At 42.8% G+C, this 20,521-nt stretch overlaps 1 protein-coding gene across 1 annotated transcript in view; it reads right to left on the bottom strand.

Annotated features, from left to right (window-relative positions):
• The window catches only part of LIG1 (DNA ligase 1), a 141,040-nt gene extending 120,996 nt beyond the window's left edge, over positions 1–20,044 (bottom strand). The window contains exons 1-7 of the mRNA XM_077455901.1: positions 20,036–20,044; positions 16,731–16,863; positions 16,506–16,625; positions 15,586–15,663; positions 13,140–13,229; positions 10,040–10,289; positions 5,178–5,285 (exon numbers count right to left, since the gene is read on the bottom strand). Of these exons, the coding sequence (XP_077312027.1) occupies positions 5,178–5,285; positions 10,040–10,289; positions 13,140–13,229; positions 15,586–15,663; positions 16,506–16,625; positions 16,731–16,863; positions 20,036–20,044 (788 nt within the window). The remainder of the gene's footprint in view (positions 1–5,177; positions 5,286–10,039; positions 10,290–13,139; positions 13,230–15,585; positions 15,664–16,505; positions 16,626–16,730; positions 16,864–20,035) is intronic.
• Between the last annotated feature and the right edge of the window lie 477 nt (positions 20,045–20,521).

Genomic DNA, 20,521 nt, shown 5'->3' with positions numbered 1-20,521 from the left:
TTTCCTTCAGCTCCTTTAACCAGTGTTAACCTTTTGCAGTGATTTTTCACAGCAGAAGCCAATCTGCGGGTGACGGGCCCTGGATGTCCGCCAACACCTGCCGATCATCGGTGAAATAGACAGAATGGGGATCTGCCTATGTTCATCCTGACAGGAAAGGAGGGGGAGGGGGAAAGGGGGGGTGGGAATGGATTCTGTGTTCCTGCAAAGCAGAGAACAAAATCAATCCATTTCCCTAGTAAAAGCACCTAACAGTACACAAAAACACCGGTTAGGCACAGATTTAACTCTTTGATCGCCCTAGATGTTTAACTCCTTCCCAGCCAGTGTCATTATTATTATCATATATTTTTAGCACCGATCACTGCATTAGCCGGTTGTAATGGCCGATTGTTAGCTACAATACTGCAGCCTCACTATAAGTTGATGATTGCCACCATTACTAATATCAAAAACAAAAAAAAAAAAAAAAACAAACCAAACAATATACGTTTATTGGGAGTTTTCTTTACCATAAACATGCGGCAAACTACATATTGGCGTAAATTATTGCAGCAATTTTTCTTTTAATTTTTATTGGATAGGATTTAAATACAAAGTAAAAAATATTGCTTTTTTTGTTCAAAATTGCCTTTTTTGTTTATAGCGCAAAAAAGAAGAAAAAAAAACCGCAGCGGTGAATACCACCAAAAGAAAGCTCTATTTGTGGGGGAAAACTTTTATTTGGGTACAGTTGCAGGACTGCACAATTGTCAGTTAATGTAAGGCAGCGCCGTATGGCAAAATAATGGCCTAGGCATGATGAGGGTAAAACTTAGGGCTGGGGGAAAAAAATAGATTTTAATCTTGAATCGAGTTCAAATCGATTCAGATTTGAAGAAAATCTTTTTTTTTTCTCTTCAGAGTTCCCGTAGCAGGGGTGCATCTGCAGGGAGCGTGACAGGACAGGCAAAACAAGCAGCTTTGCAGAGCGCACAGAGGACACGGGAGGCTGTATGCCCGATCTAGCCAGCAGTGAGGGCACGGGGACGGGAGCTCCACTGACTCCGCCCCATGTAGCCTGTATGCTCAGAAAAGAAAGGCTGTAGTTAGAGCAGTGATCGGAGTGGGCGTGTCAGTGGAGCTCCCAGCCCCACCCCCTCTATACTGGCTGGGGGATACAGAGGTGCGGGGGCGGGGCCAGAAGCTCCTTGGGTCTTCTTCCGACGTCGGGGGGTCTTCTGACGACTTCTCCGCTCTGTTCGTCCTCTTCTCCCGGGCTCCTCCGCTGTCTTCTTGCAGCTCTTTTACTAGCAGAGGAGCCTGGCCTCCTCCGCCCTCTGTCCTCTCTTCTTTCGATGTTGACCCCGGCGCTGTCTTCCGCTCTATTGGCTTGTGCGACGTGCGCGGTGACTTGTATAGGTATGGGGCGTGGTCACCGGATGATGTCACACTGACCCCGCCCCTTTATGACGTCACAGTCCCGGGGCATGCTGGGACTGTCGGGAAGAGGCCCTTGTCCTCATCAACATGGGGACAAGGTGCTTTGGGGTGGGGAGGGGCCGCAGGGCGCCCCCCTTCCCCAAAGCACCAACCCCCCATGTTGAGGGCACTCGGCCTGGTACGGTCCAGCAGGGGGTGGGGAGCGCTCGCTTGTCCCCACCCCGTTCCTGACCGGCCAGGCTTCGTGCTCAGATAAGGGTCTGGTATGGATCTGGGGGGACCCCACGCCGTTCTTTCGGCATAGGGGGGTTCCCCTTAAAATCCATACCAGACCTAAGGGCCTGGTATGCTCCCGGAGGGGGAACCCACGCCTTTTTTTTTTTGGCGTGGAGCTCCCCATTGAGAGCTCATTCTCTGATTGGCCACGGCAAAAGTCGCCTGGCCTGGGGCGACCTAAAGTCGTGTTGTAAGTCGCCCCAAGTCATGTTGACAAGTCATGTCCAAGTTGCCTCCAAAAGTCGCGTTGGAAGTCGTGTTGCCCCTGTGTGAACCGGCTCTTTAGAGAAAGAGTTTGCCTTTGCAATTTTGTTTGTTGATGCACTTTAACCAGTTGCCGACCGCCGCACGACGATGTACGTCGACAGCATGGCACGGGCAGGCATATTGGCGTACCTGTACGTCCCTTGCCTCCCGCGGGTCGGGGGCCCAATCGGGCCCCCGCCCGGTGCCTGTGGCGGTCGGTTTTCGTCCGGGAGCGATCCGGGACGAGGGGGCAGCCATTCATTCATGGCCACCCCCACGCGATCGCTCCCGACGAATAGGAATCCCCCGTGACATCACTTCCTCTCCTGTAATGTAAACACAGGAGAGGAAGTGATGTATTCTCTCCTCCGTGTCGGTATTTTTCGTTCCGACACGGAGGAGAGCGGATCGGTGAGTTGCACCAACACTCTACACACACACAGTAGAACATGCCAGGCACACTCACACCCCCCCGATCACCCCCCCCCCCCCCCCAATTACCCCTGCCCCCCAGTCACAGTGACACCAATGTCATTTTTTTTTTTTTTTTTTTGCATTGGTGTCATTTGTGACTGTAATAACTGTTAGGGCAGTTAGGGTTAGCCCCCTTTAGTTCTAATGTACCCCCCTAACCCCCCCAATAAAGGTTTAACCCAGTGATCACCCCCCGTCGCCAGTGTCACTAAGGCTGGGTTCACATTGCAGCGGTTTATGAGAACGAATGTGATTCGCACCGCACTGCAGTGCAAATCACATCCGATCTCTGTGCGATTCGAGTTCAGCCATTCGCCGCACCCGCCACACCCGCCGCACCCGCCGCAAATTCGCACGGGACCCTTTTTTTGGCCCGCAGCAGAATCGGATCGCATGGGTGTTCACACCATGCGATCCGAGTTTGCAGATCGCACTGCGATATGCGAACTGATCTGGGGGTGTCAGTAACATTTCACTGACACTCCCAGCAGTCCGCATAGGGCAGTGTGAACTGCCGCCGGGAGGCATGCGATGCGGGAACCCGCCGCGGATTCGCGGCGTTTCCGCATCGCTCCAGTGTGAACCCAGCCTAATAAGCGATCATTTTTCTGATCGCCGTATTAGTGTCACAGGTGACGCTAGTTAGGCAGGTAGGTATTTAGGTTCGCCGCAGCTTTTTATAGCGCCAGGGACCCCCATATACTACCGCATAAAGCCCCCTGATTGCCCCCCTAGTTAACCCTTTCACCAGTGATCACCATATAACTGTTACAGGTGACGCTGGTTGGTTAGTTATTTTTTTATAGTTTCAGGGCACCCGCCATTTATTACCTAGTCTCACTAGTGTACCCCTAAATTTAGGGGTGTCTACTTTCCAAAATGGGGTCATTTGGGGGGGGTTTGTGCCATCTTGGCATTTTATGGCCTTCAAAACTGTAACGCCCTTAGAAAGCCTGAAGGCGGTGCTTGGTTTTCGGGGCCCCGTACGCGGCTAGGCTCCCAAAAAGTCCCACATGTGGTATCCCCGTACTCAGGAGAAGCAGCAGAATTTATTTTGGGGTGTCATTTCACATATGCCCATGGCATGCATGAGCAATATATCATTTAGTGACAACTTTGTGAAAAAAAAAAAAAAAAAAAAAAAAAAAAAAAGTTTGTAATTTTCCCGCAACTTGTGGCAAAATATAAAATATTCCATGAACTCAACATGCCTCTCAGCAAATAGCTTGGGGTGTCTACTTTCTAAAATGGGGTCATTTGAGGGGGTTTTGTGCCATCTTGGCATTTTATGGCCTTCAAAACTGTAATAGGTAGTGAGAAGTGAACTCAAAAATTTACGCCCTTAGAAAGCCTGAAGGCCGTGCTTGGTTTTCGGGGCCCCGTACGCGGCTAGGCTCCCAAAAAGTCCCACATATGTGGTATCCCCGTACTCAGGAGAAGCAGCAGAATTTATTTTGGGGTGTCATTTCACATATGCCCATAGCATGTGTGAGCAATATATCATTTAGTGACAACTTTGTGTAAAAAAAAAAAAAAAATTTTTTTTTTGTCATTATTCAATCGCTTGAGGCAAAAAAATAAAATATTCAATGGGCTCAACATGCCTCTTATCAATTTCCTTAGGGGGTCTACTTTCCAAAATGGGGTCATTTGGGGGGGTTTTGTACTGCCCTGCCAATTTAGCACCTCAAGAAATGAGATAGGCAGTCGTAAACTAAAAGCTGTGTAAATTCCAGAAAACGTACCTTAGTTTGTAGATGTGACAACTTTTGCGCAAACCAATAAATATACAATTATTGACTTTTTTTTTACCAAAGACATGTGGCTGAATACATTTTGGCCTAAATGTATGACTAAAATTGAGTTTATTGGATTTTTCTAATAACAAAAAGTAGAAAATATCATTTTTTTTCAAAATTTGCGGTCTTTTTACGTTTATATCGCAAAAAATAAAAATCGCAGAGGCAATCAAATACCATCAAAAGAAAGCTCTATTTGTGGGAAGAAAAGGACGCAAATTTTGTTTGGGTACAACATTGCATGACCGCGCAATTACCAGTTAAAGCAGCGCAGTGCCAAAGTGTAAAAAGACCTCTGGTCATTTACCAGCAAAATGGTCCGGTCTGAAAGTGGTTAATAAAAAAAAAAAAAAAAAAAAAAAATCGCCCAGCCCTAGTAAAACTTCTGCCAGTCAATGGTTAAAGTCAAAATAAATCACTTCCTTCTGCAAGTGCCACCTCAACTATACAACACTAAAATATATGCCAGAGCCACTGCATTTCACAACTGAATGACAGACTTGGGGTCTAGCACAGGGAAGGGCAGGTTTAATCAGTGATTAAAGTGAAGTTGAGGCCCATGCAACAGGAATTCTAAGCAAGATGCATAATGGATCTCTTTTAGTAGTATCCTGTTCACTCTAAGGCCAAAGCCAACTATCTGTGGCTGCATTGACAATTTGCTTTAATACTTTACTAAAGATAAGAGAAACAAATAATTGTGTCTACCATTGCAGTAAGGGCTAGCAACTAGATCACAAACTTAATGGGTCCATTCTTTCCTAGAAACTATTAAAGTTCTAAGACAACGTAACATATGGGATTCCCTAGTGTTTCACTAGATTAATGTATTAACGCTACAAAATATTTATTTTCAAAAATACTGGACAATTTCAGCAAGGTGATTTTTGCTGGTAAGTTTGAGAGGTCTAAGAGTGGGACAACAAAAGTTGTCATGGGCACAATACTGGCAATACTTACATCTGGCCATTAGTCCAGCAGGCATCATTTACTGGATGATAACGACTTTTTGATGGATTGTAATCTGCCTGTTTGTCGGAATCATCTTGCTTGCTGCCTCCAAAGAAACTAAAAATTGATAAAATGCATGAGAAACAGAATACAATAATCTTTAAAGAATCCACATACACATTGCAGTCAAAATGTCTAAACCTTAATTGAAAATGCCTCATGTCTATCACAAAAGCTAGCTTAAGCGAATAACACCTATGGACAGCTACCAAAGGATTCAGTTACCTCTGGTTACAAATGAGTTAAGGAATTTCTCTGAGCATGATCAGTCATCATTCCGTGCATGTCTACTAAGCACTTGTCTACTTTCCCTGCCTTACCTAAAATGGGACACTCCTTTACCGCAAGTGCACTCAGTACTACCAGCACAATTCTGTGGCTGCGCAGTAACAGTATTCTGGGACACATGGCATATTTACAGCTAAATAACTACCAGTAGGCATTACTGAATAAAACAAGGGGGCAATAAATAAACCTTAATATTGCAGGAGGTAGGAGTTCAGTGGTAGAAATTACAAATCAAAAAAAGGGAGTCTACATAGGAAAATTTCTTGATACTGCTCACATATCCCCTATTTCCTAGCTTGCAAATATGAAATATTTACCGTACTATAGAATGTGATCACAATTTAATTTTAACCACTTGCTGACTGCCCTTATAGCACTTTTACAGCTACAGGGCAGCAGCTGTGCACAGGATCACGTACAGTATCTCACAAGAGAGTACACCCCTCACATTTTTGGAAATATTTTATTATATCTTTTCATGTGACAACACTGAAGAAATGACACTTACAATGTAAAAGTATTGAGTGTACAGCTTGTATAACAGTGTAAATTTGCTTTCCTCTCAAAATAACTCAACACGCAGCCATTAATATCTAAAATCGCTGTTAACAAAATTGAGTACACCCCTAAAATCCCTTTCACATTGGAGGCGTTATTTGGCCGATACAGCACTAAAAATAGCACCCGCATAGCGCCTGAAGAAAGTCTCAACTGCAAACCCAGAGTGGAAGCCTGACTGCTTTCACACTGGGGCGCTGCGCTGGCAGGGCATCACAAAAAGGTCCTGCCAGCAGCTTCTTTGCAGCGGTGTAGGAGCGGTAAATACACTGCTCCTCCCCATTGAAAAACAATGGGGCTGCACTGCCATACCGCTGACAAAGCACGGCTACAGTGGCGTTTTGCGGGCGGATTTAACCCCTTTTTGGCCACTAGCAGGGGGGTTGAAACCACCCGCACTAACAGCCAAATAGTGCCGCTAGAACTATGGTAAAGCGGCGCTAAAAATAGCAACGCTTTACCGCTGACGCCGGGGGGGGGGGGGGGGGGGGGGTCAGCCTGTCAGTGCTCAGACCATACGCCGCACACTGCATCAAATTGGTCTGCATGGATGTCATCCCAGAAGGAAGCTCCTTCTAAAGATGATGCCCAAGAAAGCCCATAAACAGTTTGCTGAAGACAAGCATACTAAGGACATGGATTACTGGAACCATGTCCTGTAGTCTGATGAGATCAAGATAAACTTATTTGGTTCAGATGGTGTAAAGCGTGTGTGGCGGCAACCAGGTAAGGAGTACAAAGACAAGTGTGTCTTGCTTACAGTCAAGCATGGTGGTGGAAGTGTCATGGTCTGGGGCTGTATGAGTGCTGCCGCCACTGGGGAGCTACAGTTCATTGAGGGAAGCATGAATTACAACATGTACTGAGACATGCTGAAGCAGAGCATGACCCCCCTCTCTTTGGAGACTGGGCCGCAGGGCAGTATTCAAGCATGACAACAACCCTAAACACACCTCCAAGATGACCACTGCCTTGCTAAAGAAGCTGACGATAAAGGTGATACAAGCCAAGCATGTCTCCATGCCTAAAACCCTATTGAGCATCTGTGGGGCATCCTAAAAACGGAAGGTAGAGGAGCGCAAGGTCTCCAACATCCACCAGCTCCGTGATGTCCTCAAGGAGGAGTGGAAGAGGACTCTAGTTGCAACATGTGAAGCTCTTGTAAACAAGGCAGTGTTCCATTCCGACAAGTGGGAAGGGATTCTGTGTTCCCGTAAAGCAGGAACTAAAATCCATCCCTTCCCCTAATAAAAGCAGCACATATAGTAAACACAAACACTGGCTAGGCACACAGTTAGTGTTTTTTTTACTGTAAATGTTTCTCTTCTATAGTTCCCTTTGATATATAACATGACGCGCCCCAGTGCATGTTATTTATACAAATATGCTGTATAATAGCTTACTTCAGAGTGCTATTTGGCACTCAGCTTTCTGCTGGTCTCCTCTCCCAATCTGATAGCTGCAGGGGGAGATGTTTGGAAACCCCCGGCCGACATCAGTCGAGATGAGGAGAGGAGACTAACGGGCAGCCACGAGTGCCAAACAGCGCTCTGAAGTAATTATACCGGGACCCCCCCCCCAAGTCACAATACCCTGTGATGCATTGCGTAGGGGAGGGGCAGATTGATTTGGAAAGATGCTTTTGCATCTCTCATGGAGAGGCATGAAGTAGCTGTAGCATCAAGGTTTTGAGCGATATACGTTGTATACAGTTGGTGCACTGGAGCACCTTTTAAATGAGAGTTCTATGCACATTTTTAGTAAAATTGCATATGGTTTTAAAAAACGATAAACACTATTTGGAGCTTTTTTTCTCTCATATATATCAGTTATAATGGAGGCACATCAATGGAGCAACGAGGAGGAAAGCAAGAACACACTCTGAGGTAAGGTGAGTGCATTTCTTATGAGGGGTGTACGGATGTGAACAGATACAAAGCACGGATTTTTGAGGATTTGTGAAGACACTAATGAAAATGTCAAAAGTTTTAACTTAATAGTTGACTACACTCAAGAACGGGATTTATATTACAGAAAGAAATACACATGAATCTATCATATTCTTGTAAATTCACTTGTTATTATGTTGACACTCATAGTTGCACAGAACTGATACACTAAGTGGTTGGATACATTATAACTAGCGCAGTATTATGTGGTTTGAACATATTTTTATAAAAGGACATTCACTGGGGAGCTTAGCATTATATATTGAGGGAACTATAAAAGAATAAAAACAAAAAAAAATGGTTATTGTTATAGGGGAGCTGACAGGCAGGGAAGGGAGGGGGAAGAGGAGAGAGGAGACCTGCGGCTGACAGAGGCATGTACTCTGACAGCGGTGTCAGGGCTCAGTAGCCCTGATAAACCATAGTCAACATACAGTGGGGAGGGCAGAAACTGTCAGGATCAGCCAGGTATCTCAGGTGATACAGGGGGTCAAATTACACAACACAAGCACTGTGCTGTATAACATGCTTTAACCACTTCCCGACCAGCGCACGACGATGTACGTCGACAGAATGGCACGGGCAGGCATATTGGCGTACAGGTACGTCCAATATTCGATGCCGCCCTGCCATCGGGAGCGCGCCGGCGGCGGCGCGCTCCCGCGCTGGTCGGGACCCCCGTGAGTCCGGTCGCGGGACCCGCGGACTCAATCGCCGCGGGCATCCCTGCGATCGTCTCACGGAGCGCCCGAATGGAGGAAATGCTGTGTAAACAACATTTTTCCATTCTGCCTAGCAACTAGTGACGCTGATCTCTGCTCCATGTGATTGGAGCAGAGATCAGTGTACACTAAATGAAAGCCCAACCCCCCCACAGTTAGTAACACACCCCTAGGAACACTTAACCCCTACACTGCCACCCACTGGTTAACCCTTTCACTGCCAGTGTCATTTACACAGGAATCACTGCATTTATATAGCAGTGATTACTGTATAAATGACAATGGTCCCAAAAATGTGTCAAAAATGTCCGATGGGTCCCCGACAATGTCGCAGTCACAATAAAAATCGCAGATCGCCGCCATTACTAGTAAAAAAAAAAAAAAATTAATAAAAATGCTATAAAACGATCCCCATTTTGTAAACGCTATAACTTTTGCGCAAACCAATCAATAATCGCTTATTGCGATTTTTTTTACCAAAAATATGTAGAAGAATACGTATCGGCCTAAACTGAGGGAAAAAAACGTTTTTTTATATATTTTTGGGGGATATTTATTATAACAAAAAGTTAAAAATAATGCGTTATTTTCAAAATTGTCGCTCTATTTTTGTTTATAGCGCAAAAAATAAAAACCGCAGGGGTGATCAAATACCACCAAAAGAAAGCTCTATTTGTGGGAAAAAATTTTGTTTGGGAGCCACGTCGCACGACCGCGCAATTGTCAGTTAAAGCGACGCAGTGCCGAATCGCAAAAAGTGGTCTGGTCTTTGACCAGCAAATTGGTCCGGTCTGAAAGTGGTTAAGGTAACAGAATCCAATTTTTTTTTTTTTTATTGGGTTAAACGCTTTAACTCTTTAATCAACCTAGATGTTTAACCACTTTCGAGCCAGTGTCATTAGTATAGTGACTGTGCATATTTTTAGCACTGATCACTGTATTATTGTCACTGGTTCCCACAAAGCGTCAGTGTCCAATTGTTTTTTTATTTTTATTTGGTTGGTCTTTTGTTTATAGCACACTTCCCAAATCCCATACCAAAGATGGCGGCGGCAGCACCCGAGAGCCGATCGAGAGATCGGGCGCGCGCGCTAGGCGGGTAAGTGTCCATATTTTAAAAGTCAGCAGCTGCAATATTTGTAGCTGCTGACTTTTAAAAACAAAAAACGGCGGAACTCCCGCTTTAAAGAAATATATATTTTACATAATCCGTATCTGCGACAGTAAGTTCACGTTTTAAAACCGCAATATGCAGATTTCTCTTGAAATCTAGGAATGATCTAAAGTCCTTTACCTTGAAATATTTTTTGTGGGCTTTGAAGGAGTATCAGCAGAGGGCTTCTCCGAAGCCTTTTCAGAATCTTCTTTTGCGGAAGGATTTTCAGAGACTTTACTCTTTTCCTCTATGTTTTTTTCAGAGCTTTCTTTGCTCTCTTTTTTAGATTCTTTCTTATCCTTTTTTCCTGAGACTTTACCCTTCTTTTCAAAGAATTTTTCTGACACTTTGTTGCCCTTTTTTGATTTGCCAGAAGGTGGACTTGCATCTGAAGAAAAAAAAAAGTATGATTAAAACAAGATAAGATTTAGAAACGCTTTCATATTACGTTCAAAGCACAGACTGAGATTCCAATGAACTTTACAACACAGTACTCTTAAGCTGGCCATAGCTGAGTCATTTTCTGAACAAAAGAACAAAAAAATGAAAATATTCCTCCATATACACAAACAAGGTGGATGGTGGAATCCCCCACCCAACCAGGATTCTCTGCAGTCAGAATACATAGATCAGCAGTTGCAGTTACGGATCAAGAAAAGTTTTCCAACATTCCCAATTGTCTTCTCTCAAACATTGAGTGAAAGCTATTGCCTCCTGGGAGAGAAAGCACATGGAGGGATTTGAATCAGAAAAAGCTATCTTGTAATGGGGGAGGTGTACAGTAACAAGCGTCATTTAGCGACGTCCTAGAAGTTTTCCATTCAGGCTTCATGAAGTACACAAGTGGCCTACACATATGGAAAGGGAATTTTTCAACTGTGGCCAAAGTTGCACAGCTTTCTTTTATCTACAGACATCCCTTATCTACATAAGCAGTTCTTTAGTAAAAGGTAAACTATGCTTTTAAAAATCTTTCCAAACACTTTCTCCAATGAAGACGTAAATTTGAAAAATATTTCGGTGCCATTTGTGAAATATAATGGGATTTAATACTGGATCTCTTTCAGAATGAGTCTTTATCGCCATCACAAAGACATACTCAACAATGATAAATAGGACATATAAAACCTACGCATCTGCACACTTAGATTTTAAGAAAACCAATGCAGTAAAAAAAAAATGTGTTGAGACCAGAGAGACAACCGTCTCCGGAACAGTTGAGTTGTTCTGTTATTGTAATAAATTTGAAATTCACCGTTGGTCTGGTAAATGCTTATTTATGTGCCTTCCTCCATCTCCTTGCTTATCTACCTTCACCCCCTCTTTGCTCTTTTGTAAAGAAATATATATTCAAAATATGAGCAAACCAACACAAGAAGAAAACAATGGGGCTGATTTACTAAAACTGGAGTGTGCAAAATCTGTGCAAAACCATTTAACTTCCAGTTTTTTGCCTTAATTGGACAAGCTGACCTTAGAAGCCAATTGGCTATCATGCACAACTGCACACAATTTCTCCAGTTTGGTGTACATCAACCCCAATGCATGTTATGACAAACTGAAGTGTTACACCCTTTATCTCTTGTCCTGTACCCATGCCCGTTATATGTGGCTTAAGGTTTATGGTTGAAAATGCCTTAAAATACTTTCTTTCCCAGTGAAAAGTAACAACCATACCCCTCATCCCAGTGCCTTACAAAGACATGTACTGTATAGGACGATAGGGGTGTCAGGCCAGGTCTAACCTGATAATTCAACTGTTTTAACTCTCATTAATGACATAATGTATTACATCCATCATTAGCCATCTAGGGGTAAAACCACATCCGAGTTTTTAAATTTCTGCACTTAGTTTATTAATAAACCGCTACGGTATATTGTTCTTGTAATGTGCTTCTTAAAGCGGTACTAAACCCAGGACCCTGCATTCACTATATCTGGTCTCCCACAGTACACAGAACATGGAAATACAATATAGTTTTAGTAAATATAAACTGCTAGACACATTTTCTCATCAGCAGTTAGAGCAGACTTGTGACTTCTATCAGTATCTGGTTAAAGTTTGTAGGAAAGGTTTTAATTCTACTCACTGTCCTATGAGGCTGCAGGACCCCTGACCCTCCTGTCTGGCCCTGTGCGGATCACATGCACTCACAAAAGAAAAAAGAAACGCTCTAGCAATACACACCAAACTGAGCATGTGCAGCTTGTCCACAAGGCCTTGTTCCATTTGGAGTTGGTTTAAAGACGGAAGAAGGGGAGGATCAAAGATAGGATCAAACCGTCTTTTTACACAATGAAGACCAATAACCCCTTAGGTTCCACAGTGAGTATAACAAGCGTGCTTTATTGCATATACAGACTGATTTCACGGTTGTAGGTTTGGCAACACTTAAATGCACTGCATCTTCAAAGAAATTATGTTCCTGATTTTATTAGGCAATTTACTGCCACCAACATTGAAAATGGTTTAAGGCTTAAGACAATAGTACCAGGTACATGCAGTCAAATTGCTAAGGCTGTGGTCACCACAGAAAATAATCATAGTCAGCATAATGTTTAGAGAGATGACGCCTCTGTCATTCTGCCACAGAACACTCACCTAATTACCACTTGAGTGTATCCTGAGCCCTGGTTCACACTGAATAAGTTTAAAATCATAATACTTTACTTGAAGTACCACGATTTCAAAGCCTCAGGTCTGTGCGATATCAGGTGTGACTTGCCTGACATCTGTGCGACTTCATGCACAGATGTCTAGTCAAGTAGCACATGAAAAAAAAAAAAAATTGCCAAAAATAGCGCAGGAATCTTTTCTTTAAATTGGTGCTGCACTGCAAAGTTACAGTCGCAGCGATTTAAACAGTTCCATTGCCGACAATAGGGTGCAATTTGTCATGCTATTTGGAACTGTCAAACTGCATGACAAGTCTCACTAGTGTGAACAGGGGCTTAACCACTTGCCACCCCCAGTTTATAAACAGCCTGAAACTCAAGTGATTAAAACAAGCTCATGGTACAATGCTCACAGTTGCTACCATTTTTTTTTTTCAAGAAGGAACTAGGTATTTTATAAAAGTGATTTGGGTGACTGTATAGCCGCCTGGTCACTTTTACGGTACCAAGAAGGTTCTGCCCTGCATGATCCATGTACAAGCTATTATCATTATACAATGAAGCATAAATAGCTTAACGAAGACAGAGGAATAAGTGCTTGGATAAAAATTCTGATCCCTACTTTTTTCTTCAGTTTTTTCAGGTGATGTGTCCATGGTACATTGCTCGGTCTCTTCTTCAGGTTCAGATTTAACTTCAGATTTTTTAACAGCTGTTAAAAAGAAATAAAACTTTACATTTTATAAATTACCTTAACTGTTTAAGACTTTGTATACTACAAAACCATATAAAGCCCAATTGTTTTGGACAGAACAGAGAAAGGTTAAAATGTTGTCAAGCTTTAAACCAAACTGATCCCTCTTTCTGCTGACAAGGTGTCAGTGGGCAAAAGAGAATTTTCTCTAACAGCAAAATAAAGCATTAAAACAATTTTTCCCACTCCCCTAATTAAAATCTCCCACGTGGATTCACAAAGAGCAATAAAAACCGGGCATAGTTTAAATCCTTTTACATGTTAAGCAAAATAGCTGGCATTGGGTGATAAAGATTATATAAACCCTGGCAGTGAACTACTTTTACCTGTACCCTTAGAGCCCATTCGTACCGCCATCGTGGGGGCGTTGCAGGTAATGCGCGGCTAGCTTTAGTGCGGCGTGCTTTTAACCCCTGCTAGCGGATGAATAAAGGGTTAAAATCTCCTGAAAATCACTTGATTTCAATGGGCAGGAGCACTTTAGGAGTGGTGTAGAAGCTGCTTGAAGGACTTTTTTGTCGTCCTGCCAGCGCAGCACTCTGGCTTTCACACAGATTGTAGATGAGGCTTTTTTTTTTGCTAAAACGCCTGAAAAACACCTCCTGTGTGAAAGGGATTTTACTGTGTGGTAAATATACCTTTGAATTAATCTTCTTATATCTGTGCAACAAGTGCTCTAAAACTTTTTCTTGGAGGGCATTAGGGGCACAGAAAGCCTTTAACCTTTGGAGTTAGTAGTATAACTGCAGGAGGACTGGACACTGGCAAAGAAAGGAAAAAAAAAAAAAAAAAAAAAAAAAAAAAAAAGTAGGCCAGACCAAGACAACCCCTCCCACTACCTACACACCTCACATTTGAAGCAAAACGGTCCTGAGAACATACGGTAACTAAAAAACCCAGAGAAATAGGACCTGTTGCAGCTAATAGAGAAACAGTGAGGAGCTTCACTAGGTCAGCAAAGTACAACTGCCTCATCAATCTGGGTCAAGGAAGATGATCAAGAGACCTACATCTTGAGGAAGTAGCGGAAAAGGAGAAAAGGTCTAGATCGCTTATGGAGTCAGCAGAGCATCCGCTACTACCACTAGAGGCTTTCTGCATCTGGAGAACCTGCTTAGCAGTTGAATCAGGATATCTGAAGCCTGTGAACTAATCAAACAAGACTAGAATGTAAGGTTCTGCCCAGGTCAGGAATTAAAATACCTCGTTGCAGCAAGGATCTCACCTTCTTTCTCATTAGATGAGGCACACCACCTTTATAGCATTTACAACTAAAGCCGAATCAGGCCCACAACCCCATAACAATGGCCCTTAGTTCCCTCCAGTTGGCAGACATTCTGGATTCCTCTACTGTCCAGGCCCCTGGGCCATCCTGTTCTCCAGATGTGCACCCCACCCAAGGAGCTCACATATGTTCTTTTGCTTCTGGAAAGGTCCAGAACAGACCCTTGTTCAAATGTGTTTGCCTCCTCCGCCACCATAACTTCCTCTTGACCGGGGATTGAATCCTGATCCGTTTCCCCAAAGACTGTCCCAATTCTGTAGACTCACCTGCTGGAGGTCTCCCAAATGGAGGCGGGTTCACTGAACAGCTGGGATTGAGGCTGTGAGAAGCCCCAGCATAGACATAGCTGCCCAAACTAACAGACAAATGTGTTTGTACTTTTACTGCAGCCTGCACCTTTATTATTTTTTTCCTCGGGGTGAGATTATATAAGGTGCAATGGAGGGCCTTCCCAGAAAATCTTTAGCCGGTGTTAGGTCACTTGAAGGCAGCAGCATACAACCTATGATTTATGACTACATGTGCTGTAATGTACAATTAACGTGTTTTGGGGCCGATTAATGTCTTGCTTGTAGTGACAGATGGAGCATTTTTACAGGTACACTGATCTTATTTATTCAATACTTCCATTTGGTCATAATAAGCAACTGCTAAAGAACAATCTAATAGACTATGGTCATCAGCTCAGAATAGAAAGGATTCAAATATAACCTCAAGTGCCAGAGCCTCTACAAAACTGGCCAAGCACATCAGCATAACTTTCTGGGTCAGCTAAAATGTTTCCAAACCCAAAAATCATTCTAATATATATCAGCCATATCTAATGATGCATGAAAGCCTCTAATCACTCTTGACTCATAATATATGAAAAAATAGAATTACCTGTAATGCAGAATATGAATTAAGCTATGGCGCCCATATAATCCAATGTCCTACTAGATGTGAGCTATACCCTAACCGTTATTTCCCACATAAGCAATATTGCTGCAGCATAACAAAACTGAACAAAGCTTTTTCCTTGCAGCTTACACATTTCTTTTTCATTTTCAGGTAAGGTGTCCATGGTACATAGTTCAGTCTCTTCACCTGATTTCATGGGAGACTTTCCTGTAAAAAAAAATAAAAAAAAATAAAAAAAAAACACATCACAAATAAGAGTTTTTTTTCTAATTAACAGTATAAGAGAACACAAGGGGATCAAGGAAAGCAAACAAAAAAAAAAAAAAAAAAAAAAAAAAAAAAACTTAGCTTAACATGATTTTGGAAAAACATTTTAAAAAAGAAACCTGCACAAGGCACTGACTTAGGGCAAGCAAGAGAGACACATGTGAGATGCCACTGTTAACTTGTCAAAAGGTGCATACTCTGGGGCTACCACCCTTCTACATGGTTTACTATTCAGCAAGTCATTAACCCAGGTTACCCTTCTGTTGCTGCCATTTCCAATGAGGATTTCACCCATATTGCTCAACTATGTTTATGCAATACACTGTATGCACTTCCCCTGTTTATAAAGGATTAAAAAATACCTTAGAACACGTGTGGTGGGTCATATTAACTTTCTCAAATAAATGGAAAGCCACTTCCCCCTAATGCCTTGTTTATGACTAGAGTTGAATGTAAAAAGCATCTCACCAATCAACTGTTCTAAAACCTCTACAAGGAGCTCCATTTTTGGCACATAGCATATCCAATTTTTGGGGGGGTGGGAAGTGTAGTAATGGCTTGCAAAGACAGGTGTATTAATTAAGAAAGGCTCCTCAAACACGGCCTGGGTGTTTATTTTTATTTTTTTTAAAACACACAGGGAAGAGAAAATAGCCGACGGGCAGCGATATGAATGTCACCACCACTGCAACACTGGCTTTCATAGACAGAAGGGTTGGGTTTGGTCCATTAAATTGAACCCCCATTTACAGAATAGCATAGGTTCAAATGTGTAGTATTACCATCATCTGCTTCTTTCTTTTGGCGCTTCACAACTTCTTCTTCGGCATTTAATTGTCGATTCGGTTCATCAGGCTCTGTTAAGATATCTTCTAGTTTTCTTTTGGTTATCTGCTTACGAGCTGTAGGCAAACAGAAAAGAACAAATATCAATAGACATTGAGAGCTAGGATTTATGTGACCTGCGCTTTTGTATTCCAACATGGTTATTAAATGCAAAGTCATACCCGTTTTGCGTTTGGGAATATTGGAAGAAGTTAGAGAAGCATCTGGTGAAGCAGAATTGGCGGATCTTTCACTGGACCCCCCATTTCTGACAGAGGTACCTTCCCCAGAAGTGGTAACTGGTGGAGTAGCTGGCTGAAAAAAAAAAAAATGATGAAAACATAACTAAATCATTCTATCTACATAAAAAAAAAAAAAAAAAAAAAAAAGATTTGAAGGTAAATGTGATATGTATACCAATGAGAAGAAAAAAAAAAAAAAAAAAAAAAAAAACACAACACACACCCCCACCACACTAGTTGGGGGAAGCAAAATAAGATAATGCATACTGCAATTCCTTTAAATAGCATTACATAGTCTGTGTCTTACCTCACCCCTGGCACTAATGAGTAGTTTTAGAGGATTTTTTTTTTCCTTCCTTATTTGAAAAGTATTTATCATTATTCCTTCACCACAGACTACATAAGCAAGCAAGAAGTCATGCTCGATTATAAAAGCTTTGTATAAAAAAAAAACCTAATACTTTCGATCCATGGATTGCACCACTTGCACCTCCATCGCCCATGCGTTTCATGACTAAGCTCTTGACAGAGTGAAATACGTTAGAGGCTGGAAGAGCAATTCATGCACCAGAAGGATTAATACATTTTTACACACAGCTTTTATAATGGAGAGTGTCTTCTGGTTGTAGGCACGAGGGTCGCAAGTGCCTGCAGTGGAGCAATATGCTACAGGTTAATGGAATTACTACAGGCTAATGGAATAAAACACTTCAATATTAATAGAATAGGGAATGTAAACCAGATAATTCAGTTCTGGATGGATGAGGATGTTTTACACAGTTCAGGTTACCATTTTACAGCACTTGATCCTTAGGCGGTATTATGAATCTGCCATACTATATGTTCCATGCTATTGCCACTACTGCAAAAATGCTTCCATCTGTCACGGGTCAAAGGCTCTATTGAACCAATTCATTTGGAGATGTCGACATTCTCACCTTGTCCGAATACAAATAAACTCACAGGAGGAGGATAAAAGAGGTTTCAGATATTTGATCAGGATTTAATTGTTCAATAGCGGCTAATTAACTTTTAAACTTAAAGTGGGACTTCACCTTCATTTAGCACTTTCGATATTGTGTTCCTCCCCGCTTCTGTTACACAATCAAAATAATGGAAAAAAAAAAAATTTAATCAAAAAGAACACCTCCCACCACCTTCCCAAAACCTCCTGGTATAGCTCATATCACCCATTCCAGGAAGCATCCCTGACAATCTTGGGCACATGTGCAGTGGCCAGGTGGCATTTTAAGAGGGGCGGTACGGTCACTCGTGCCAACTGTCTGCCGAGATCTGCCTGCGGGACTGCTGTGAAAGGCTGCATCCAATGAGTGTGCAGCCCCTGCTGCCTGTGAGACAGTTTCACACTGAGCAGATTGTTCTGCTTGTAAGAGCCGCTGAGTGTGTGAAACTGTTATGTAATGTAACTGAATGCAGAGAGAGACCAGCTGTCAAAATTGAGCGTTGATGTTGGGGGTGGGTGGAACCCAGCAGCTATTTTAATCTGATTTTCTGATAATTGTAATTACATAAATTGTGGGGGGGCGCATTTCATTCTTAGGCCCAAGCAGCACAATGTCTTGGGCCGGGCCTGGCAGTGACATCTGGGAGCTGCCCCCCTGATGTCAATATAGAAAATGACAGTGTAGGACCCCATATATGGGGAGGTTGGGGGAAGACTAATCTTTTATTGCTCATCTAGTCTTTGCTCTACTTTTCTTAAATTCTCACTTTCTACTGTGAACACCTTTTCTCTTATGTTCAATATCTATTCGTACACTATAGTGGTGTCTGATCATACAAAGGAACAAGAATACATGCAGGATACGGCTGAATTCACATAGGTTTTTAGCCATGGTGAGAATCCCAGAGGCAGGAAAGAATAGCAATTCCAAAACTCTGAGTTTAAGTAACAGGAACCACAAATATAAGCTTCTGAAGACTAAAGAAATATCCCAGAGGGGTTCAAACAGAGTACTGCACTACAGAAAGTGACAAGTTGAGATCCCACAGAATCGACAGGATCCTGATCGGAAGGAACAATGTGTGACACACATCAAAGAATGTGTGGCAGCCCCCTGAAAAAGGAACAGCAAGGCCGAAATCTTGCTTTTTAGCGAATTCCAGGCCAGCCCTAGATAATATCCAGATTGGAGAAAGAAAAACAGAATATAACCCCTGACAAGCTTGCAAGGAAAAAACCTCTAGCATCATGCCAACAAAAAATGACCAAAACAGCAAATCCCGTCTCCCAAGACCCTGGCTGTAACAGCCATGCCATTGTGCCTGTGATTATACAAAAAAATAAATAACAAAAAAATAAAAAAGGGGGGGGGGGGAGGGTTAGATTAAACAAAGCAACAAAAAGTCAAGTCAGTCCATAAGAGCCAAGCATTGTCTGCCGAGATGTTCGTCATAGGTACCGAATTATCCAGGATGAGAAGCAATGCAATTCCTTCCACTAGTTCTGTAAAGCAGACAAGCACAACTACAAACTGCAGAAAGGCATAAAGTAGAGAGAACTGGACTCATGCCAAGCATAAACCACAAAGGCTCAAGATGCCTGGTTGCGGAGACAAACCTGTGAAACACACCGGTCTCCAGCGTGGCAGATTTCTCCCTCAGAAGTTGTCCAAATATCTACAACAGGGATACCCTGATATGCAGAAGTCAGAACACTATGAGTTGAGGACATGAACGGCAGGGCCACAAATTTAAGTGGCAGTCCTCTGCCACAAACCAGAGTCTTTGGTTAGGTGAAAGGATAGGGACGTGCAAGTAAGCATCCTGATGTCAAGAAACCTTCTGCTGGAGAGAGATCACCACAGACTCCGAGGTCATGAAGGTCAGAATGAATGGGTTATGAGTGTGTGGATATAGGAGCCACTATAGCCCAGGCACTGACCATGGGGTCCTGTGGCTGTGTCTCTGTGGAAACAAGCAGGAGCGAAGCAATATGCTTTATGCAATCTTGGCAGAAAAGGTGGGTGGGAAAGGCATTAGCTGGCAGGTGTAACCCACCTGCCTCATCCTCCTTAGACTAAGTTTGCATAGGAGGAGGAAAAAAAATAAATTTGAAAATGCTTGCAGCAAAAAATGTTAAATGCAAGAAGGCATGTGTTACCACAATAAAGTGACCACCACCCAATTCCTCTACCTATAGACCATATTGTGTGCCAAGTACTGTAGATTGAGTTAGTAAAAGCCAGCAACTGGTGTAAACATATGGGGAAACCTGGTCTTACCATATCCATGATCAGTGGTGTATTTAGGTTTTGTGCTGCTCTAGGCCTGACTAAACTTGTGCACCCCCCAATTTAAATACAACCCACCCCTTCCTGTCAATGCTACGCCCCTTCCTGTTTAAGATACACTCTGTCATCTGTAAACCCCACCCCTTCCTATTTAGGCTCCACCACTTCCTCTCTGTACATTAAAAGTGGGTACCAAGTGCAGCCTCATCAGTGCCCATCAACGCAGCCTCACCAGTGCCCAATAAGTGTCTCCAATTGCATTCCAAATCATAGCAAATTATGTGAGCAGACTACAGTTCCCCTTTAACCACTTAAGCCCCAGACCATTTTGCAGGCCAAAGACCAGAGCACTTTTTGCAATTCAGCACTGCGTCGTTTTAACTGACAATTGCACAGTCGTGTGACGTGGCTTCCAAACAAAATCGACGTCCTTTGTTTCCCCACAAATAGAGCTTTCTTTTGATGGCATTTGATCAC

The sequence above is a fragment of the Lithobates pipiens genome, unplaced genomic scaffold, assembly GCF_037356315.1.
Source record: "Lithobates pipiens isolate NorthernLeopardFrog02 unplaced genomic scaffold, aLitPip1_a1.2 Scaffold_27, whole genome shotgun sequence".
NCBI lineage: Eukaryota > Metazoa > Chordata > Amphibia > Anura > Ranidae > Lithobates > Lithobates pipiens.
Note: the sequence above shows the minus strand (reverse complement) of the source record. Positions and strands in the feature narration are given on the sequence as shown.